Below are 24,190 nucleotides of genomic sequence, written 5' to 3'. Positions count from 1 at the left end.
CCTGTGCGCCAGGCGAGGGAACTGCCGCGTCACTGCTCCCGGCGCCGTGCACAGCGGGCTGCCAGCAGCAGCCGGCACGGAAGAGCTGCAGTGGCGCACCGGAGGCACTGCCGTGCGAGCGGCACCCGCCTGCAGAGCCCGCAGCTCCGCAGGGCACTGCAGGAGCGCCGCAGCTCAGCAGCAGCAGGACAGCGGTGCGCGTACGGGGAAAACAAACCCGAGCTGACAAATCCAGTGTCTCTACAGTATGGAACGAGAGAGTTCTGTGTTTAAAACCACTTACATACACAAGTCAGAATACCAAGCTCATTAGCATTAACTCATCTATGATGGGCCAGAGGCAGCAGTGACAACAACTCAAAAAAAGTTGCAAGCATTAAGATGGAATGGCTTTTACAAAAAAGCTGCTGAAATAATGGGATGTTAAATGAAGATACAGGATTACCTAAAATCAAATTGATCACCATCTTGGAATGCTGCTGAAGGCTAAATTCCAACCATCACAGCTCCTGTGACCAACGTGGTATTTCTCTCAATCAAATACATTGTTCTACTTTTATTTAAAAGAAAAGAGTGATGGACTGGCATGAGTTCTTTCAATTAATTTTATTGAGTAGCCAAATCTGATAAATTAGCACAGATAAAATAAGCATTTGCATGTGTTATAAATGACTTTGTACAGGAATAAAACAGTGAAAATTACAAACTGTAAAAAGGAGGACAAGTAAATCCTGTCTCAAATTCATAAGGGGGAAGATTTATAACTCCATACTGAAGATCAAATCTTTTGAGTTCAGAGAACAAAGATTTAATATTACAATATTATACACTACTTTACAAAATTAAATTTACTATAAGGATTACATCCATAATAGTAAACAGAACCTTAAAATCACATTTAATGGTCCCTTAACTTAACAGCCATTCTGCATCTTTGATTAAATTCTGTTAAGAAATTAATTCTAAATAAAAGCGAATCATTCTAGTTATTGCAACACAGTCTATGTGGACTTAGACTCAAATATATTAATTTAAAAACAATAATGAAAGCAAAGTAAAATGGATGGTCACAATGTTGGCTGAATACTTATGTGTCAAAATAAGAAATAGTTTAAAAAAAAAAAGTGTTTGACTACAAAGAGAGACACACCTCCACCACACATTTACAGGGGTGGAGTTGTGGTGCTGAGATCTAAGTACCAGAACGCTCTTGCCTACTTTTGCAGTCCATCTTCAGTGTCCTCGTTTTACACTTGTATGTAAAAAAGCAATCACAGGTAGTGTGTGTGTTCATGTTCCCTGTATTGCCATCACAGCAGTACAAGTGAACCAGCAGGCCTTCCCCACTGCAAGGGAATAAAGGAACAAAGTTCAATAGAGAATTTCTTCTCAAGTGAAGAGAACTCCCAGAGGGTTCATCTGACTCATTTATCATGTTTTGCTCTGTAAAACTCTGGGACTCAACTTCAAACTCGTTAATTGCCACAAAGACTGACATCTTCAGCCATTAGTCTGGTGTACATAAAGCAATGAGGCCACCTCCAGTATTTATGTTTCTTAAAAAAAGGGATATAGTAGCAAAATACAGTCATAGTAAGAAATAGACTTTGGGTGGGCCATTTGATGCAAGGATGGTTTTCAATTCAACTTCTGAGTGATAATATACCCAAACCCACAAGGTTTAGGGCAGAACCTATCCAAATGCAGAGATTCCATTTATGATTTAAATGAAATAGACTTCTTTCCCCCTCCCTGGGGTGGGGGAGAGCAGAAATCAGACTGTCAAAGCTTAAAAGACATCTCTTCACTATGACTAGAAACTGTGCAATTCTCTGAAAGCAGTTCAAGTAAATATAATCCTGTTTGCTACAGAGGCAGCAGACAGGGAAGCTTAAATTGGTTCTTTAATAATATTATCATGCTGTTTTAGCCATTGTTCTGAACTTTAGCTTCTTGTGATCAGGAACAATTTCTCCCAAGGAACTCCTCCCCTGAAGTGAGGCAATTCCTGACGATCACAAGCAGCTACAGCCTGAAATGGGAGCAAATGTTTACCCAAATGTTGACCCTACTAACATTTTTATCTCCAAAGGTCCTAAGCACAGTACATTTGACCACTCACAAGTGTTTTACCTCTTCAAGTTACTTGCCCCACAAAGTAGGTTTTGAAAGACCTTTAAGCTTACCACTATTAAATAAAAAAGCAAACCAAGATTTTTCCATATGCAACACTTCCATGGGCATTGGAATACAGTAACTTAAAATACTTTTTACATTGGTAGCTATCAATGATAGCTTAATCTTGAAAAGAGAAGAATTATCAATACACCTCTATACAATTATTTAAATTTTTTTTGTATGTAAGTTTTTACTTTAAGTCCAATGTCAGCTTTGATCTGTAGCTCTGGCAGGATCTCAGAGTATATTTAAAGCTTTCATTTGGTGCACACTGGCCTTGGACCTGGGCTCATTACACAGCTCCAGCAAAAAACCTTTTTTTTGAAAACTCCAGGCATGTCTGCAACCATATATAAATCTTCAAATTCAATATAATAATTTTGTTCTTGGAAAAATAATTTCCAGTTTTAATGTCAGAACATTCAGTGTTTCAGACCAACATTTGGTCTGAAGTGCTGCCAACAAACTTGCTTCAGAAACACACCAGATCTGAGGGGCCCAACATTCACTTAAAGTAAACAAGAGCCAGAAGTCTACTGAATATAAACCAAACAAAATCTGAGATAACCTTCCTTGCTCTTCCTCTCCCACACCATAAGTAGAAATTAAAACTATTCATTTTACTGAAGAAAAGCAAAGCTTACAATCTACCTAAGTCTACTTTTGCTGCCAATTCAGCCAATGACTTTTTAAAATCTGTCTCATGTAGGGCCCACTCTTCCCCACCGTTTTTAAAATTAGAATACTGACTTATTAAAAGCATCAATAAATTCAGCCACCTTATCCAGGTTAAGCTTACCTTTAGTCCTATTAGCCATAATCCAATCCAAGCACTGGATTCTACACTTCACAAGCATTTGTTCAATTCACAATGAACACTTCTTTCATTGCTACTTTAAGCATTAAGTTGAACATTGAGATGCTCTGTCTGTAATCACTGGGTGCACTTAGAAAGAATTTCCCTGCAAATCATGATCAGCATTGTGAGGTTTTATATCTAGCAGCAACAACAAAGAAACCAAAACAAACAAAAAAAAAGTTACAGAAATATACATTTTGAACAACAAAGAACTCTTTATTTTACAAAATGTATTTCACCTTTTCAGTATTGCCTTTGTAAATGTACTTCATGCTGCAACTACTTACAGTAAAAACACGATTTGCAGCAAATTAAAGGTGCTCAACCAGTTCCAACAGTTTGATTTTTTTAAGGTACAATATAATGTAGTTGCACATTTGATTCTCAGATGTGGTCCTTTATTTGCTTTAGTTCGTTGAAATCACAGTGAGAACTTCTCATCAACTGCCTCAGGCCACAGATTTAATGAAGATATTACAAGCACAATCATTCTTTACTGCAAAATCTTTCCTTAAAGAAGTAAGCCAGAGGCTAGTGTTTCATTTATTCACTTGCTGCTGTATATGAAGGAGGAATTCATAGTATGATAAGGCTGATTCTGTTCTGTCTTCAATCATGTTTTGCAGAAAACTTGATTTCAATGGACTCTCATCCCTTAAAAACAAAAATATAAGTATTTGAGTGGAATTTACATTTGCCATGGGCTACTGTGCACTAATAAAATTACAGGTCAAATGGCAAGACATTTCAAAAGCTTAAGGACATATGAAAAGAGGATCTCAAATAGTCTTTAGTAGGGATTAATCCTAGTAAGTGCTCTTACCAGCATTTACTTCATTTATCTGACATTACCCAAAGATTCTTCTGTGACATTTAGTCTTTTTTAGTCTTTTGAAATTCTAATTGGAGACAACTCATAAGTCATATCTGTAGTCAAATCTGTCAGGCACAGCACACACTATTGTTAAGAATTCCATTAAGAAAGTTCAGTATATGATATCCAAGTATGTATTGTAAACAGGTTGCTGAAGAAGCAAAAAGACTGTTAAAAACCACTTACTTTATTATATATAGTATAGGAAAGAAAGGTCTCTGTTCTCTCAGCCAAGAAATGAAAGTTCGTGTTCTGATGGATTCTGCCGTTTCAAGTTCTGGGAGATGTGTCTAAAAGCCAAAGGGTTTCATTAACACAAAATTTTCAGAAAAACAGTAAAAGGAACACTTCAAATAGCCCAACTCATTAGGTATACGGAAAACCAAAACAGATAAGTTTTGTGATGTATAGTTTCAGTCTTGTCTTCTTTGAAGGGGCTTGAAGAGCAGTAAACTCCTTTCAGCAATTAGCTGTCAGAATGGTGATGACTGGGCTGTGATTGATTCCTGTTTTGTTGCAGAAACTAAAGGATTTCCCACTAACCCAGTGTGCTCACTATTTGCAAGCGTTCTTAATCTGCTCCGATAGGTCTGAGAAACTCAATCATTGTCAGCCTCTTCCTACTGTGTCTTCATGAGGTGAAACTCCAAGAGGTAGCAGCAATTATTTCTTTCCTTGGATCTGGATCTATACCACTAGAGGGCTAATATCTGACTGGTGTATTTTAATTCTCATGCAAATGATATTCTGGCAGCACTGTATGTATGACTGATGTGCAGAGCAAGCACGTACCATATTCTGTGGTATTGAGCCATAATTTGGAACTCCAAGGACTTGGCTGATAAAACCCTGCCCACAGTTCTTCCCAATCCACAGAAACATCACCTGAAAGACACCCAACAATAACATTAATCAAGCCCAAAACACACCTCAGCAGTCCCGTACATATTTTGGGTTCTCAGAAAGAACACACCAAGTAAACTTGGATACTTTTTTAAATCCCCCCCACCACATAACTTACAGAGCCAGCATCCATTAGATAAGCACCATCCCTACTCAACTTCTCCACTGACAGCTGGAGAAGGGGTGGCTGAGGTATAGTTCTGTCATTTATGTTAAGAGCTCCCTAAAAGAAGGATGAAAAACAGTGGTTCACATCTTGATGCAAAAAACCAGAGCAGAATGCTAAATAAGAGGAGGATCTATTACACTGAATACTGGAGCTGGACCATTTTCTTAGTTTAGCCCAAGCCATACTTAAAGTGATTATTTACTTTATTAGTAATTTACTAATAAATTTTAATGTTTTATTTAGAGAGGGTGAATGTCATCAAATGTATTTTAGTTAATTAGTTCTAGAACTGGAATATCTGATTTTTTATGTACCAAAGATGTGATTTTTAAAATTGTTCAGGGTTTTACATAAACATTCCCTGTTCTCAAAACTGCTTCATATTTTAAAATAAAGAAATCTACAAAGGGACAAAAACCACATTATGATGTCTTTATGTATATGTGATTTTATAGCACAAGATAATGACACAAGGCAGAGGTGAAATAAGTTAGGAGAAAACTTTCCCCATCCATCCATAGCAAAGCACAGCTTCTCTCCAGAATTCATCAATCCAGTTCCAAATAACAAAAGCATAAATGCAACAAGTGGGGAAATATGAAACATTGCATTTTAGCTGTGCAGCTTTAATATGGAAAACTTGGGAGATTTCTAACATATTTACTTTCACATTACACAGATCTTTGGGATCAAACAGATTATGTAGCAAGGCCAAGACTCACCTCATCTGTGAGATTATCGACTCTGTACAGACTGGGATGTGTCATGAGCATGAGGTAAACAAGGGGCTGGTTTTTAACCTGACACATGGTAAAGATGCGTTCATCCAAACGTGTGTTTGTCCCAGTTTGAAATGCTTTCTGCAAACAATCAGGCATTTAGTTTAACCATTAAAGCAAAGCAAGATAAGACACATCACCTACTGCTTATTTCTAACTTAAGTTTTAAAGATGCACCCTAAGTCTTTTCTCATTGTATTTTACTTCTCCATAGCTCTCTTCAGCGTTTCACACAGAAATCAAACAAGTCTCACTCCCATTTCTGGATTTTAGAATTAACCTCGAGCTGGCAACATCAGTCCTCTCTTACAGCTGAGATGAAAGCACCCTGAAATACTAACATACATCTCAAAAATGCTACTGGATGAAATTTAAAAGTATAAATATTGGAGCAGTTTACAGTTGGGTTCAATGTACAGAATCTTAGGTCTGTATTAAGAAGAAAGAGATAGTCCTGGCTTGTTGGGACCAAAAAAAAAAGTTATAAATCAAAGTGGGGCTCACTCCTCCCACCTGACTGGATCAAATTCTTATCAAGCCTTTCACATGAAAAAGCTCAGAATGAACATGCGGGTTAATTCCTAACCAAGATGTATGAATCCAAAACTTCTTTTTGAACCAAGAAACCAATTTGTCCAACACTTACATGACTTCTAGTATCAGTTCAGGGAAATTCAATTAAAAAATACTTACATTGAGCAAATACTGTGAAATGCTTTAAACCTGTTGCAAGAACAGCCAGCTAACTCCCTCTCTGCTGCACCCAGCTCTCTTCTAATCCACACTGAACTGCTGTGTGGATCTACATTTTCAGAGACACACAAAATTGAGATTCCTGAGAAAACACTATCAGTACCCTGACACATTCTCTTAACTAGTCAGTGTCTTTATTATTTTGCCATTCCATTGCTTAAAACATTTATACTTTTGGTTTTACACACACTTCTAAATTCCTGCTTTTGAACTAAATCATTCTCCATCAAAGAACTGTTCTTTTACTTCAGGCTGACCTGCCAAACAATCATCCTCTTGCCTGGCTTCCTTTCCCCTCTTACCTGTTTTAAGAGTGCCAGTATATAAAGTGGGAAGAGCCGCAGTGAGAAGGGAGCTGTGAGCCCCGGCTGTTGGATGCTCAGCACGGAGGAGCGATAAGCAGCTAAAGAATCGATCACTGCATTGACCAAGGCATCCCGAGCATCGCTCAGCGTGGCGGAAACGGAGCGGTCCACAGCTGAAAACAGAGTGCAAGGCTCAAAGAAGAGGGGCTCCTCCCTTGGCAGGAATACAGTCACAAACATTAACTTCTCTCACTTTATCAAATATGTCGATGAAGCTTAAGCTTTTACTGCAATCTAGGGGAAGGCAAGTGCTTCAGAAAAAAGCTGGGGGCCCATGACGATGCACCAGAGAAACCTAAGCCCAGGTGATTACACACAGCTCTACTGATCCTTCACCTAAGCCAAGCATTAAAAACCAAAACTCTCTTAGGACTGCAACTTCAAAAGCACTCTTAGAATGAGGGAGAATCTTTTCTTCTAATCCAGAGGATTATTGCTCAGACCTTTAAGGATACAATCCACACATATCCAAACAAGCTCTTAGCACACTCACCCATATTGGCTAAGAGCCCTGTGATGGCCTGCACATCTGCCCCTAGGTACACTTCGCTCAGTGTTGTGACAACAGGTAAGCACATAGTGTGGACACGAATTCGTCTTTCACCTGCAAGGAAAGACAACTGCAACCTCCATTCTTGTTTTGTGAAGCAACACTACAAAAGCCAATGTTGGCTCAATCTAACCTTACCTTTGCTGGAGGTGTACAGGAGAGCTGACTGAAAAGAAACAACTTGCATATCAGTAAGATTCTCTTCCACTGACATTTGCACAGCATATCCCGCATCTGGGTTTACATTGGGTAATGACAACAAGTCTGTAGATCGTACAAAGAAGTTCCCATGGAAAGTATGAATGGAAAGACCTACAAGATAATAATGAATCATTTTGGGTCTTATAGCTGTAAATACAGGAACCACATACAGATCAATGCATATGACTGTACTGGAATGCTCCCTCTCAATGAAATACATCGTCTTCAGAAAAGGTAAATACTGCAAACTGACAACTCATCCAAAAAATCCACAAAGCCTAACAGAAAGTGGGAATTAGCAAGGCAAATCAATGCAGAGTAGTAGAAAGTATCTAGATTATAAAACCAGTCCCTTGTTGAAATAGTTCAGGAAATTTTCCAGTTTTGACTATTATAAACTGGAACCTGGATGCCAGAAAACACACTGCAAATACAGTGTTAAAAAGAATTGTCTTATCCCTGGTACTGAATTTTACTTTTCTAATCATTGCCTTTTAATCATTTGAGGTTACAAAATAGCTCGAATACCAATGAAAACATTCCCAAAGAGCAGCAAACACCCACTTCCCTCTTCTCCACCCCGCAAAAATCTAAGAAGATTTTTGTGAATTCAGACCTTTGGTGCATCTTATCCTCATGACAGCCTCAAACCCAATTTTTCTAGTTAAATATCGCTTCAGTTCCTTTTGCAGTTTCTCCACCTGGACAGGGTTGTGTTTATGATGGTAAGATTGATAGTAGTAGACACTACCTGCAGAATACCTTGATATACAACCTGAAACAAAACCAGTATACATTGGAGAGTGGAGACAGTTGCTGCTGCAGTCTTTAAAGTATTCAATTGTTCACACATGCAAATCACTCAAATACACAGTTACAGACCTGCCTACAGAGGCAGATGTAGCTACAACTGTATATTCTAATATGTGATAAATTTCAGGTGTGAAATAGTTTTCCATTGACCTGAAATTATTGTCACTTGAAAGTTTGGTTAAATAGAAAAAAAAATTAAAATTCTAATAAAACTTGCTCTAAAGGCAATGACACTGATGGTTAAAAAGGCATGAAAAAGGAAGAAACTATTTCCACTACTTGTATCAGGAGCACAAGAATCCTGACTCACTAAGGGAGGACATGAAAATAAGTAGGTTAAATCAGGACTGAAAGATTACATTCTATTCACTGTCACTGCTCTGCAAGGACAAGTTTGTATCTTGACACACTAGTATAATTCAAATCAGGTTCATCTACTAAGTATTAATGTAGATTTTATGCATTTGCTCAAAATACAAGAGTTACATGCCCCAAAAGAGCTTTATATGACTTACCTAGAGAAGCCAAGTCAGAATATTGCCCACTAAGAAGAAATAAATCCACTGCAACCTGTTGCCCTGAACAGTCCAAGGCCAACTTCTTGTAAAAATCAGTCGATGGTGTCAGATGTATATCCTGTTAACACAGTGGAGTATTACAAAATACAAAGGAAATTCAAATTGATTCATACATTTATTGCCTGTTTTCAGAGACACAATCAATTCTCCATCATTGATTAAAAATATTTCATTTTTTAAAAAATCAAGTAATTAATTTGTGTTTATATTGTTTGATTTTTCTTTTGGCTTTTTCTGCTACTTTAAAAGGAGCAAGACAAGCACACAATTAACCCAGAAGAGGAAATGCCAGAACCACGTACATGCGCAGAACAGAGTTGTTAATACTCTCAACCTTTTTGCTCTCCTAACCTTTGCTGTTGCTCTTTGGTTTGGCTCCTCTCGTGACTTTAGTGCTCCCATTCCCACAGATGGGAGCTGTGTCTGGAAGACAGTGATTCTACCTCCAGTGGGGGACATCAGTTTAAAGGCAGCCTGTAATGCAGGCCCCAGAGCACTCTGAGTTTCCAGGGACTTGGTAAACATCTGTGGCAATGTCTTCAGCAGATCTTCAATTAGCTACAAGTGAGAAAACAGTATTAGGCCCAGGAGTCTTCAAGGTTTTCTACTTTACACAGACCCAGTAGCTGAACATAACCAAGTATTGACACTTCTAATATTAAAGAGAAAGTCCTAGAAAAATTGAAGTACTGTCTTGTTTCAGGTTGGTAAGAACTTACAGTGACATAGATAAAAGACCTCTTTTTTCACCTCAAACCTGGCATTTGAACAGCTGGTATTAATGAGCATTAATTAATCAAAAATTACCAAACATCTCCCCAATTATGTAAATGTCACTAGTTATGTAAGAAAGTCCTTGCTTCTTACCTCTTTATTTTCATTCAAATTTACTAATAAGTTTTCTGGCATTGGTATAAATACATCTGAAAGGGAAAAATATTTGAGTTACCTTTTAAAAACACATCAAGCTTTCCCTGACTTTATTTGCCAACCATCATATTTACTGGAAAAAAATACACAGTATCAGTGTATTAACCCATGTAAACATAATTATGTGGCTTTCTTTTTTCTCTCATAAGCATTCCTGTGGCTAGAATCCCATGTTAGAGCAGCAATCAACAGGGCTGAAGGATAATCAAGACTCTTAAATAAAATCACATAGGAATATTTCCAGTGTTCATTCTACCCTGCCCAATAATGTCCAGTGAAAGGTGATTTGAAACAAAAGGCAGAAGGACAAGCACTAAGCAGCAGCTACAAGAAAATCTATAGAAAGGTAGCATCAGTATTTGGGATTTCAAGAGGAATCTAGAGATTTGTACAAATTAAACTAGAAGTTAGGAAAGCTGTCTTCATGTTTGAAGTCATGAGCAGCCACAGCATTGCTCAGACATCAGGGAGATGTCTTCATAAACAAACTCACACATACGGTACTTCTAAAGTCATTACTAGAGAGTCTAATGGTGTGATCTAGAAACTCCCACCAGATACATACTTTTAAAGGCTGTCATAACCAGAAGTCATTATTAGGTACTGATCACAAAAAATATTTTTGCATACCTTCAATATCTGAAACTATAAGCATCTGAGGCTGAGAGAGACCTTCCTGAAGACTGTAGAAATGGATTGTGCTGTCAAACGTTATGAAGCCTATTTTTGTTCTAGTGTTCCCAGGAAGCCTGAAAATGAGACATATGGTGTTCAACAAGATGAAATTTCATTTCTGCAGGCTTTTTTTTTTTTTTTTTTTTTTTTTTTAAACATCCACTGCATCTCTCTGTGGTTGTTACCGAGCAGTTAGCTTAACAGCTAGATTTCAAGAGCTTCACTAAGTCATTTTGGAAAGAACAAAAGCCACAACAAAAAAGGAACCCATGGTAGAAGTCACCTAACAGGCAGGTGAAAACCTTTTAATAGGGTAATCAGAAGTGGAACAAAAGGAAATAAACTGCAAAATCCCAAGTAGTGTTTATATAAGTTCAAACTATGAATTTTATGAGAAGTTTATTAGATGTATGACTCTTTTCAGCAAATGCTTATCTACATTTCAGCTTTTAAAAATACAGTTCAAAAGATAAGCATGATGCTTACATTCTTTTAGGGATTTATGAAGCATATAGGAAAGAGTCAGACTGAAAATCAAGCCTCAAAATTACCTTTTATACTGGTGTAGCTGTGATGGGAAAAAGACTACAGTTTTATGGCACATTTTAACACAACACTGGCCATTGTTTGCCCACACTAGGAAACGTGTCTTCCAGACAGAAAGGATTGGCATGTTGGTGTCTATCACAAGTTTCTTAAGACAAATGAAAACTGGAGATTTGAAGAAAAAAGTACTTACGAGTCAAGATTGTCTAACAAGGTCTGGCAGACTGTGTTCAAGTATCCTGTCTCTACTGCATTGTGAGAGACATCAAACACAAAGAGGTACACGGGTGGCTGAGGTGGACGCAGCTGAGCAAAGAAAGGATTACCTTTCATTTTCAAATAGCATTTGTTAGATTTGGTTTATTCATTCTATTGCAAGTTTAAACTGCTAAAACAGCACACAGATGATAGCTAAAATTTCTGGATGCATTTGCCTCTTATTTGGTAATACCAGAATTCTAGTTTTCTTCCAAAGATACCTACATATTCCAAATACAGAACAACTTTGACATTATAAATGTTTAGAAGTGAACTCAGAGGTCCTCCCCATGAGTTCTCAGATAACTCCTTAAGGCAACAGCTGTTCTACTGAACTGGAAAGCATCCTCTGAAACAAAGCTTTCTCTGACTTCCCTCTGAACATAAAACAAAGGGAGAGAATAAGTAAATAAAGCCTTACCATGTATTCAGATGGAGCCATGAACTCAATAGTAGCATTCTGGACTTCAGGTCTTTTATGAGGTTCTCCATAAACTCTTGTCACAGGATTATACAGGAATTCTTCAGGAACTAAGCAGATAAGTTTATATATTAGTATTTCACACTAGTATTGGCTGTGCTATATTTTAAAACAAATACATCAACTCTTTTGTGGCTGTTGGGCAACACATGGAGAACTACACCAGGCAGTGGAGTTCTTACACTTGTGCAAGGGTACTGTGAGGGACTACTTGGGCTCATGGTGTTTCTTTAGGGACACCACTGTCACTGGGAAACACTTCTCATGACTCCCAGCATGACTGACAGCAATCCCTCTACTGATGTGGCCAACAACACTCCAGTCTCCAAGGCCAAGGTGGGAAAGGTTAATTGCAACACTTTCAAGCACATCTACAACTTACCATCATTGACTCTATAGCACAAATTGCATTTCCATCTCCTTTGGTCTAGGAAGCTGACAAAAGGGTTGATGTACGTCCGGCAGGAACGGCATCTCACAATAATACTGGAAGTGACCACTGGCAATTGCTGGAAAGGAAAAGCTTCCTGTTTTAAAGCATCCTCACCCGGCAGCTGCTCATCTACACTGTCCTGGCTAGTGAGGCAAAGCATCCTTGTTGAAAGAAGGAGTACTTCTGCATCCTCACAGCATCACTTAAATTTTTTAGTAAGACAGGTAGGAACTGAACTCTAACATTTGACTGTGTGGATTCTGTTTCCAAGCCTCTAAATTCTTGAATTTTACACTGATGGTTTGAGATCAAGTCCTGCACCCAATACAGATCAAAAAGCAGAGGGAAAAAAACCCCACATCTTTGAAAAATCAGTTAAACTGAGAAAAAAAAACAGTGTTTAAAAAAGATATTGCTAAATTCAAAGTCTTCTGGCTATTTCATGACATCCAAATCCCTTCAACTTTGTCAGGTCTTGAGTTTAGAATTAGTACTAGGTTTGAAATTAATAACTGCAACTGATATATGACAAACTAGAATTTAGGTGTTGTCTTCTACCACAGTCCAAATTCTGTGCTGCCTTTGAGCTTTTGTGTTTTTGAGGTTTTGGAGGCTTTCTTTTTTAATAAGAAGTGAGACCTGAAGGTTTAAATACGGTAGGGAGGGATAATTGAGAAAAATTACAGCAATCTGTAAGGAATAAGGAAATGTCAGTTACTATGGTAATTCTTCTGGACCAAGATAGCTGCCCTTGTTTTATAATTCATTGTCCATTGTCTGGACTCTAGTAAAGGCATAGTTGATATTTCAGCATGTAAAGTTTTGAATATTTCTCATACCGATAAGTCTTTGAAAGGATGAAGCAGGAGCCCCAAAGGAAGTTTGGCTTTATTCAATAAGGCCTGAGTTTGAGGAATGTTAGTCAGGGTACAGCGGAACAACCTACATGGATGACAAAGGGTTATTTTCAGAGGCTTTCAAATAAATTATGATTTCAGTAGTACAGTATATTTTCCTAGAGCTGTTAACGGTGAATTTCTGTTTCCAGATGCAAGTTCTCTATCTCTGTCAAATCATTTTGTTTCTGAGCTTGACCCACAGTACATACTTTGAGTTCCTATTTTATACAAATGCTCTTTTCACAGAACTGAGTGTCATTTTAGTCACTCAAGTCAAATATTCAAAGTTGCACTAGATCTTTATATTCTAAATGTTATTTTGGAATAAATCAGAACCAGCAGTGTTTAAAAGGTGGTTTTAAAAACATAGTAACTATAAACAATCCCACAATCATTTTCTGAGTCTTGAGCGCTCAGCAGCAGGTGCAGACGTATGTGGCAGTTTTGCAAATCCTGTCCAGCTTGTTTGCATGAACAACGTCACAAAGGCACTGTTATTTCCTTTATCTACCATAAAAATATTTGCAAAGCAGAAGTCCCTGACTATACACAGTTTGGTTGGTCTCCTCAGAGAGAATAATTAATTAACCAACTGCCAGTCTCTTGTTTGAAATTTCATTTAGTCTATTGTTTTAAATGGTTACTTTTCAATACAGAGGTCACCCATGTTTCTTCAGGCACAATCTTTTTGGTGTACCTCACCTGACTGAATTAACTCCTATTTTATATCTTCTCGTTCATCCTCACTGCCAGGCATAAAACTTTTATACTGTACCTTTCTATAGCTGCCTTGTTAACAACTTTTTCCTCATACTTTCTACAAAGATGATTTTCCCCTCTTCAAAGTTAAACCCACTTACTGTCTTTATCGTAACAGTGAAGCCCATTTTCACTATTTTCTACTCATAAAATGAAGAAAATATTTTGTGAAATTATAAGTAGGAATTTATATTTCTATTTTGATGTATTATAGCAAATGCATGATCTTACTCAGGATTGCAGTTGAGCTTCTGGATATCTTCATGCAAGTTGGGGACAGGAGCCTTCAAAAGGGTGGTAGGAAGAATATTTCTTTCTTGAAGAAGATTCACAGGTCTTAACCCTTCTTGCTGTAGACTCAGGCCAGCCATTGATGCAGTTAAGTGATTAGTGCCCAGGGCAGGCTAGAGACAAATCAAATTTCACAAATTAGCACCAACTACTTGGATGAAACCCACAGTCTGTTTAAAACCACACCTATATCCCTTTCAGTTTGTTTTACTCATGTACTAACTGCCATTGTAAAAATATATTTAGAAATGCTGGTTGTCACATGAACTTGAATTATGCATGTAACACAACAGAGTTATGAGGAGGAAAAAAGCAATTTATGCAATTTATGCCTTTTTTTAAATAAAACTCTTGAAATACAGAGGCTCAGCTGGTGAAAGTGTTGGTCAGTTCACTTTGAAAGTTCAGGGAAAGAAAAACCAAACACTTCAGCTAACAATAACAAAGCCACAGAAGAGAAACATGCCAAAAGCAGCTGAAAGTTTCAAAAGAAACATCCTGAACAGATTTGAGGGTGGAACACTTCACAAAGAGCCGGCACACAGCTTTTCCAAACTGGTACCAAGGCACAGGCAAAAGCATTAATTCTGGGCTATGTCTGTCCTCTTGAACAAATGGTGCCCAAACAGGGAACAAAAGAATCAGCATCCTAGGGATGCACAACACATACCAACCATCACTTTTCTTCATCCACACACCCCCACCAGAAGTAGTACTGAGACAGAAACCAGACATTTCCACTTTACCTGGTGGAAATGTTTTGATCCATCTGGATATTGCAAAGCAGATGCATTCATTCCTGGTGCTCCAGGTGGAGAAGTATGTTGGTAGCCTGGAGGTAAGGCAGGGTAAGAATACCCAACACTTCTATTCATCTTAAGATTTGGGGCTGCAGGAGAATGATGTGGAGTTGCTGGAAGCAGAGTAGACAGATCCTTAATTGCTGAAGAACTGGATCTTACTTGAGGCATTAGTAGAACAGGAGAGCTGCCTGTTAATTTCCAAGTCTAAAAAATACAGCTGCTGTCAACTTTGCAAAGGCCTCTCACCTACTTTACATATCACAGACATATCACATTGCTAATTGTCAGTGCTTCAAATTTTGCATTTAGCTCCAAGACAGGCATTGAACCAAGTACATATGTTTGTACACAAATGCTTAAACTTCTATCTTTCCCAGACTCTTAAAAGTTCCATAATAATAACAACCATTTTTAATCCCAAAGCCTTACCCATGAGGCCACCACCTTCAATTGCATCGTAGCTGTTTTGCACTACAGACCCATCACTGGCAGCAGATCTGGCATCACCTTTAAAGAAAAACAACCACAGGGAAAATTTGCACAAGTTATGAAGAAGTTTTAATGAAGTAACTGCAAAAAATATCCTACTTGCTGGATGAATATTAAGATAAGCATGGTTTGAATCTACTTAGGTTTTGACCCAGGATGAAACTGAATTAAATATACATATACACTATGTCCTCTTTCTCTCACACATATCCCTTGCAGATGTGACCTCAGCAAAGGACATTCACAAAGCATCATAATCTTTTTTTTTTTTTTTTTTTTTAAGGAAAACAAAAGTCCCTAACTTCTGGTTGAATAATCTTTTATGACTCCTTCCAATTAGGGATTTGCCATTGCTTCCAAGCCAACATGCAGTAAAGGGTCAGGGGATGGTCCCTCCTCAGCTGAGGAAGTCTCTTTAGGCTAGCTGTAGTTTTCCAAGTAACCTGTATCTTAGGTTTACATGGTAACCTTCAGCTTAACACTGACTAACTTTTTCCCCTGATAATTCACAGAAACACCAAACTCCCTAAACTTACACATTTATTTCACTACTGCTCACCAAACAGCAACAGCTCTGACACAGTCATATACCAGTCAAGACAGAAATTCAATCTAAGATAGGAAAAACCTTGAGACTCAGAGAGCGCTCCCAAAGGACAGTTTTTGGTAAGCCAACTATGTCTAAATATACTAACACAACTATATATTGCTAAGGACAAGTAGGTACTCTATTTTTATTAAAATCTTCAAAGATGACCCAAAAAAAGGAACTTACATTACACACTGAATCTTCCTAGCAGCAGTCAACCTGCTTCATAGACTAAAAAATTTTATCTCTCCAGGGCTCTGGAAATGTTTCTTTTCATGATGAAGAAAATATTTTCTAAGCAAAAGCTATTTCTAATGCATTTAATACATTCCAAACAAAGTTAAATCTGAATATACTATTCTTGTGCTCACAGAGCTACCACACACGAGAAACTGTCAATCTGAACATGGAAGGAACCAACAGCTTTGACAGAACTGTGTTTGTAAAAATAAAGCTGCCGACTCGCACATGGCCCCATCTAGCATGGGCACTAAATGCCAAACAACTGGAGTCTGTCTGATACAGAGCCCTGAGGAGTTCCTCAGCAATGGCATATTTGTGCAGGGCCCACAGGAAACACTAAGTCAGGTATCTGTCTTCAACAGCTGACACTCCACAGCCTCTAGTAACTTCCTTCAGAACGCTAACAAATGCAAGATGTGTATTGCAGTGATTTTACACAGAGAAGAATAAGGTACAGCTACATAAATAGCAAGGAATTGCAAGGTCCACATTTTATCTCTCCCTGTAGATGAACAATACAGGGAGTCATACATGGATTTCTATCCTAACAGCAGTCAGGGATGCAGAGACATGAGATCCCTATCACTTTACAACACACAAAAGGAAAAAAATTCTACCAACTACAGCAGACATTGCCACATAAAACAGCATTGGAAAACTATTTTCAACTGTTAATTTCTTAAATTTTATCATGTCTGTTTACAAGAATTTTTCTTCTTTCCAGGTCCTTACCTACTCTTTTCAGATTAAATTAGCTGTACTGGTATCAATTTTACAATTTGAGTTTCTAATAGAACGATGTGCTTGGCTTTAAAGGTTGCATATTACAGCCAGTTGCAGTGTTTGAATTCAACATAAAGAGCAAATTGTTTCTTACCTTCTTGGTTTGCAGCTGATTTTAGCAGAGACTGTGCACTAGGTGGTCCTGCTACTGCTGCTGGTGGCCTAGGTGGACCACCAACTGGTGGAGGTCCTAAAGGTGGCCTTGGAGGGTGGAGCGGTGTTAAAGGCTGAGTCACTGGGGGAGGTGCAGATCCTATAAAGAGATTAACTTTTAGAGGAGTTTAACCCAGCTGAAAAAATCATAAAAGTTTTGTTACAAAAATGCACCAATTGAATTAGAAATATTTTTGTTATTCAGAGGATGAACGGCATGAGATACATAATCCTAACATATGGGTAGAGGGTCTCAACTTCAGGTTGTTTCTATCATGTTTTTCTCATTCTGGGTTCCTGTATCTACTGATCTTTGTTGCTATTGTTGGCAAGAATTTCAAGATGTACAGAAAATATCCCAACTCTATAACCAAGTCCAGAATGATCATCAAACAAGTTTAATTAAAGTGATCATTGTTATACAAAAAAATACCAGGGAAATGGCTTAGGGGGATTGAATGGCTATAAAAATTACTTATTCCAAACACTTCCTCTCATTTCATATGCCACTTTCCAAAATTTCTCTGCATTTTCCTCACTAATTCCAAAGTACTAACTGTTTATTCTAATTATGTGCCAGAATCAGTTTAATAAATTCTGCAAGCTTAAGACATTTTGAACAGCATAAGAAAATTAGACAGGCATATAACAAAAAAAGTAGTATCAATAAAAGTCTCTAATGACACTAAAAGCTCTTAAGAAAAATTATTTGCTTTTACATGGAAAATATTTCTGTACATAAGTCCTGTTTGCATGCTTAGTGAGAAAAAAACTAACAATGTACGGCAGTTTGGCAAAGAGAAACTTGAGTATTAACTGTGTTTCCACAATAATCACAAGTTGCACAATAGAGCTATTTTGTCTTAGAAAAACTCTTACCATTGCATATACCAGCAGTAAAGCAGCAGGAGCAAAGTCTCCTATCTTTAGAGTACTTTCTGAAGACTTACAATTATCATTAAATGTGAAAATTACATGTTTGGGAGAAAGGAAGCTTTCCATTGAACTGACCTCTATTTCAACAGTACAGAATGCTTTTCAGTTTTCTTTCCAGGCTGTGCTCCAGTTATTTGCATCAACCTGACAGGCTATTCAGAAAATTACCTGAATCAAGTGGTTACTGACCATGCTTACTGAAGAGAACTTGTTTTCAAGTCCTGGACTGAAACATACTAATGCTTCAACAGTTACCCCAGGAAATGGTCTAGATCACAGAAACAGCATCACCCACACACAGCGTCCCAAAACAATGGGACACCATTCATGAGTTACCTGCTCCAGCCAGCTGAAACAACCACCCTGGGCACAGAACTCTCATTTCTAACCCAGAGAAAGCATCCAGGTAGTTCTGATGGGTGTATCTGCTTTAACAATCTTCCACAAGCAAAGTGTCACTGCAGAGTCAGTTCTATACTCATTATTTTAAAAGGTCATTGAAAAATGGACATTGGTAGATTATCAAAAATTCTGATTACCTGGCTTCATGTAGCTGTTCTGCAGTGGAGGAGCCCCCGGAGAAGCAGCATATTGGTAACTCCCTGCAGGATTTGTACTTCCTGGTAATGAGGATGGTGGCTGAACTGACCCTGTCCCAGGCACATGAGCCAAATGGCTTGTTTGAGCCCCAAGTGGCTGACTCACAGGAGTCTGGCTGTACTGCCAGTTTGAAAGCACCGGTGGGCTGGCTCCAGGAGGAAAGTTCCCAGCACATGATACAGCAGCTGAGTTCTGTAATGCAGGCGGCAGCACTTGTGGAACAGGACCTGGCTGTTGTACTGGTGACCCAGAGAAAGCTGCCACTGGTGGTCTGTTGAGAGTCTGGCCAGGTCCTTGGTAATTGTTTAATTGAGAAACATTCTGAGAGCCACTATAGCTATACTGTCCAGAAGACTGATGTGGAGGAACCTTTGCTGGCATCTGATGGGAGTACGATCCTGGAACTGCAGGGCTGTATCCCTGGCCGTCTGGGGACTGCATCAGCTGATTTTGAACAGGGCCTGGAATGAAAAAAAAACTACACTCTTTAGGAAGTCAGTGTTGTGTATCACTTCAGATGTTCCTGTGAATGTCCTTCCTTAGGATTTTATTAGTGTCCAAGCCATTTTTAATTTAAACCATTAGGCGTGACAGAAGTACTACTGCAAGGGACATGAATTCAGCAGTATTTTGCTATTGACACTTACATCTTTGTTTTGTTTCACAGTAACCTTGAAACCACTAAGCATTCCAGTACCATCAATGCTCCTGAATTGAAACTCACGTGGGATCCCATCCAATCCTCAGAAACCCCCAAAAGCAAGCTGCCCACAGAGGAGCACTGTCCCACAGCACCAGCAGTAGCACACACGAGCAGATCGAAAGCGGAAGATCCATTGCGTAAGAACTGCATTTCACTGACACCAACATACACGTCAGCTTACCACAATGACACCGCCAGCCAAGTGCCAGCATAGGTCACCATGCTACTTCTCAAGTGACTGAGTTAATCTATGAAAGTTTCTGCAGTTAATTTTAGTATGAGAACTATTCGTACACATACAGCTCATGTGAGTGGCCAGCTGGTCACCAACACAGAATGAAGAGTAAGTCGATCATAAAATAATTCATCAGTCAGGAAAAAAAAACTTGACAGGTTGATGATGCTCTCTAGGCATATGCTGGTTGGTATACATGAAGTAAGTTTTACTTATTTGAAGGAAAAAAAATGAAAAAAGGTTAATAACTCTACAAAGAGTAAACAACACGGTCAAGAACATCATCAGATTTCTGCTTTACAGAGGAACAGGCTGACAGAATCCCATGGGATTTCCAGTGCAATAAGAGCTCCATCAGGAAAGGTACTACTACAGATTGCTCATACCATTGCCACAAAATGGACATGCTGAAGAGAGACTATCAATTTTCAAGTGAAATCCTTCTGAGCAGAACACACTAGATGCTGCAGGCCATAGCCAGCTATGACTTCTTCACAACTACCGAAACACTTTCCAGTGTTGTATCATTCAGTTCAGCCAGTCACATTGTGGCTCTCCTCATCCCCTAAAAACACAGTTTAGATACTGGAGACTTCCACACACACAGTTATACATTAAAAAAAAAAGATGGGTGGTTTCCTATTAGAATGTAATGGTTAAATTCTGAAAGGTGAGCAAGTTCACATTTCCAAGTTAAAGTAACTCACACATTTCTGACAATAAATTAAGCTAAATGCAGAATACATTGACATTCTTAGGACAAACAATGCACTGATCAGTCAGCTCCTCATCCCCTAGCAAACCTTAGGCCCTGGGTCACACACAGCTGTTAATTCACCGAATATTGCGCAGGTCCATAGAACTACTACGGCGCCAGTGATCTCATCCTCACTGCCTCTTCTTTGTGCATAAAAGATACACCCCATATTATTCTCCAGTCATTAATTTCAACATGCAATTTATCATTCAGTTAGGAAATCCAGTTATATCCTACTGTCCTTACAATGCTGCTCATAGATATTTGCAATTAATAATTCTCCAAAATCAAGGGTGTTTAAAGAAAAAGCTCACCAAGACAAAAATGCTTACAGTTATGAGCAACCTTCAAAAACTACCCTGCAGTGTATCAGATGGGTTTCCAACAAACGATTTACAAACCCTATTGGCAATTAAACTTGCTAACTTGAAAAATTATGAATTCTTATCAAACCTTCTGACTGCATCTGCACAAACATTGATATAATATCATCACTACAAACCTTAGGAAAAATACAGAATAAACAAATTGATTTAATACCTTGATTTTTCACCTTAGGGCATGACTCTATCCCAGGCAGAAATCAGAGTATTTGGATTGTTCTCTTATGCACTGTTTTCCCTGCTTCAGAATAAAACAGTGCAAGTGAGGCGATATCAAAAACTGACCTACTTCATATTTTCTACGGCACTTTATGCAAAAATATAGATGTTCCAACTTCAATTTTTATTTTTAAAGTCAGAAGCACAATGATAAGTCTTGACACCCGCATATAATAGTTCCTGTTTCCAAGACAAGTCTGCACTAAAGCTGCCAAAAAAAGCTACAGCAATAGCACTAAGGGACAAAACACCTTTACAAAGTGTTTCACAGTACACAAAAACTTTTCAGGACTCGCTGTTTGGCTGCAGCCAGACACCCATCTTGACCTGACCTCTTCACCGAGACCATCAAGGAGTATCTAGGCTGTCCAGCTTTCCCCAGATACTGCTGGTTTTCTGTGAAGTCAGAAACAAACAAGGAATTCTGCGTGGACTGAAGAGCTACTTCACCTGCACAGCAGCAAAACAGCCAACACCCTGAGACCACAGAAATGAATTAGTAATAGAAGAAAGGCCTCCTATTTAACAGCAAGTCTCCTCTACAACAACACAAGGCCATTTAATGCTTCTAAGAGATCAGGAATAGCACCAGAATATACATGAAAGTTACTTGATGGTTTTATAAAATGGTCAAAGTACTAATGTGGATGGCCAGGATCCAAGTAATATTTTCTACCACACAGATTTTCACTGTCCCTTACTCCAAGCCAGTTACTTAGCACATCACTTTTGCCAACCACAAGCTCTAGGGAGATGCAAAGATAAACACTCTGAAAAATTACAGATGCTGTTGAATCAGTCACCACCAGTGTCCACTTCATCTGACTCTGACCCAATGGATTCCAAACCCAGCAGCTCCTAAAGCACCTCATGACATCAAAGTACCATGCTAAGGTATCACATGAGAAGAGCAAAACATTCTGAAGGAATTGTTTCTCCTTCTTGCTTGCACTTCTGATCTATCAACTGGAAAGCAAATTAGACACCTGCAATTAAATGAGTACAGAATACTGGTCTTATTAAAAGACAAACAGAAACGAAGGACAGGAAGGTTGTTGCTAAGCAATCCAAAGCTCTGTGCTAAACAATTTCATGGGCAGCACACAGTGCTGCTGTGACATTTTACTGCCTTAGTGGACATGCAAGCTCAGGGAGTTACCTGCAAAGACTCCACAAGCAACAAGTTGCAATGAAGGGCTGACATTTATAGAACAATTTATCATCCTGATGACGGTTTTCTTTCCTCACAGACCACTGTAAGCACCACTACAGCACTCAGTACCCCCAAAATTGTTTTATAAAGCTTTGGTGTTAGTATAAACGTCAAGGATCACAGCATCCTCTCAACATACATTTTAAACAACGCTATGAACAGTCCATGCTTGAACAATTTGATTTATTTCAAAGGCCAGCAACCCAGACCTTATCTCTAACATACCATAACAACTGTTTAATTTGCATAACTCTACATTTCAGTTCTTTATTTTTCATACACCTGACAGCTGAATAGCCTGAAATTCCTCTTTCTCGGCTGCCTCGCCATAACTTCCATTATGTGCTTAATCTGACACTAGGGAAATGAGCAAACATAAAGCAATGCCAGTCTGTAAATCATCCCACTCAGTTACTCCATTACATTACATTCTCTTTGTACAGCCTCTGCTCAGACCATAAGCTCTCCAGGATAGAGCCTCTCTCTCCACATTATATTCATACTCTTCCCACTCTCTTGACCCTAGAAGCAACTACACAGTTAATTGCAAATTGTCGTTTTGCTCATGACTTTGAAGAAAAGCAATAAACACACTGTGCAGGAGGAGGGGGAAGAAAAATCAAAAGATCTCATTATAACTGAACTGCTTATGATGCAGCACAGCTACTGAAAAACACAAGTGTATAATTAAGGAAGCAAGTGCAGAGGATGTGTATGTGAAATCAGGAGACACTTCCATCAGCACAGATTTGCACACATGCAACGAAAACAGACATAGAGACAAGGCTGGCCCTGAATTTTTTACTCCTATATTAAAACACTGGCTAGTAAGCTCAGTTTCACGTCCACTATCTCATTGTAAAGAAATACATTTTGAGGGGAAGAAAGCAATCAAGACTTTCCCAGTTTGCAGCACACAGAACCAGATAATGTCGGCTTTAGGAGAACGACAAGATAAGAAAGGCCCGCAGCGCCGCGGGCTGAGCTCAGCGATAACCACAGTGCCACATGTACAGCCCCGTTCCAAAGGGTCAAACCTCGGCTGTGTCACCCGTGTCACCGACAGGACCCGCCCGGGCTAAGGGACGGTCCGGGGCAGCTCGAGCCGTGCGTGTGATCCCGGCAGCCCAGACACGGGCTCTCCGAAAGACGCTTTCACACCGACAGACAAATGTACTCTGGGACACTTCTGCCATTAAACTCAACCAGAACGAAGATTAATTCTGCCCAATGAGCCGCTGTGCTTTCTTCAGTGACACTTGGGGCAGGGCCCGGTCCGGCAGCACCTCGCCCCCGCTGCCACCGCCCCCGGGGTCACACCAGGAGCCGGCTCCGCTGCCGCCCTTCTCCTGCTTTCCTCCCTGATCCAGCTGCGTTTCGCCCCGGGCCGCGGCTGTCGGGGCTGCAGGGAGGGCACCGCCGAGCTCAGCCGGGGGTAACCCAGCGGCCCGGGCAGCGAACGGGCCGTCCCCAGAACCCCCTCTCTGCGCTCTGCGCGCGGGCACCGGCCCCGGCCCCCGCGGCCCCGGGGCGAAGAGCGGCCTGGGCCCGGGGGAAGCGCCCCGGGACGGGAGCCGTCCCCGCCAGGCCCTATCCCGCGCCGACCCCCGCGAGCCTGCCCCGCACTCACCGTTGCTGTAGGGCTGCTGGCCGGCGGGGGCCCCGGCGGGCTGGGCCATAGCTCGGCCGGGTGCGCTCGGTGCCGCCCGTGTGGCGGCGCCGGCCCGGGCGGGGGGGACGGACCCACCGGAACTGCCGGGCGGCGCGCGCAGCCGCACTGCGGACACGTG

At 39.7% G+C, this 24,190-nt stretch overlaps 1 protein-coding gene across 2 annotated transcripts; it reads right to left on the bottom strand.

Annotated features, from left to right (window-relative positions):
* Window positions 1–587: 587 nt before the first annotated feature.
* Window positions 588–24,187, bottom strand: SEC24A (SEC24 homolog A, COPII coat complex component). Of its 2 annotated transcripts, none has more exons than XM_068205746.1 (23): window positions 24,031–24,187; window positions 18,830–19,351; window positions 17,296–17,454; window positions 15,527–15,604; window positions 15,041–15,207; window positions 14,235–14,407; window positions 13,185–13,287; window positions 12,295–12,421; window positions 11,853–11,962; window positions 11,367–11,479; window positions 10,583–10,701; window positions 9,890–9,945; window positions 9,374–9,580; window positions 8,960–9,080; window positions 8,248–8,406; window positions 7,569–7,742; window positions 7,374–7,484; window positions 6,818–6,993; window positions 5,706–5,843; window positions 4,933–5,037; window positions 4,704–4,796; window positions 4,098–4,201; window positions 588–3,691 (listed from the first exon to the last, which is right to left on the bottom strand). In XM_068205746.1, the coding sequence occupies exons 1-23, from the start codon at window positions 24,077–24,079 to the stop codon at window positions 3,577–3,579; spliced, it is 3,279 nt and encodes a 1,092-aa protein (XP_068061847.1). In that variant the 5' UTR covers window positions 24,080–24,187; the 3' UTR covers window positions 588–3,576. The 2 variants fall into 2 exon arrangements, with proteins under 2 accessions (XP_068061847.1, XP_068061848.1); XM_068205747.1 differs by lacking the exon at window positions 24,031–24,187 and adding an exon at window positions 22,073–22,221.
* Window positions 24,188–24,190: the final 3 nt, after the last annotated feature.

This window comes from Anomalospiza imberbis, chromosome 15, assembly GCF_031753505.1.
Source record: "Anomalospiza imberbis isolate Cuckoo-Finch-1a 21T00152 chromosome 15, ASM3175350v1, whole genome shotgun sequence".
Lineage (NCBI taxonomy): Eukaryota > Metazoa > Chordata > Aves > Passeriformes > Viduidae > Anomalospiza > Anomalospiza imberbis.
The sequence above is the reverse complement of the archived record's forward strand: the minus strand, read 5'-3'. Positions and strand labels throughout refer to the sequence as shown.

Excerpts from the sequence above, each read along its gene's own strand:
- SEC24A (XM_068205746.1), bottom strand. The coding sequence starts at position 24,079 with ATGGCCCAGCCCGCCGGGGCCCCCGCCGGCCAGCAGCCCTACAGCAAC. Across the intron at positions 10,702-11,366 it reads TTGTTAGACAATCTTGACTC|GCTTCCTGGGAACACTAGAA; the intron begins GTAAGTACTTTT and ends TCTCATTTTCAG. Across the intron at positions 9,946-10,582 it reads TATAGTTTCAGATATTGAAG|ATGTATTTATACCAATGCCA; the intron begins GTATGCAAAAAT and ends TTTCCCTTTCAG.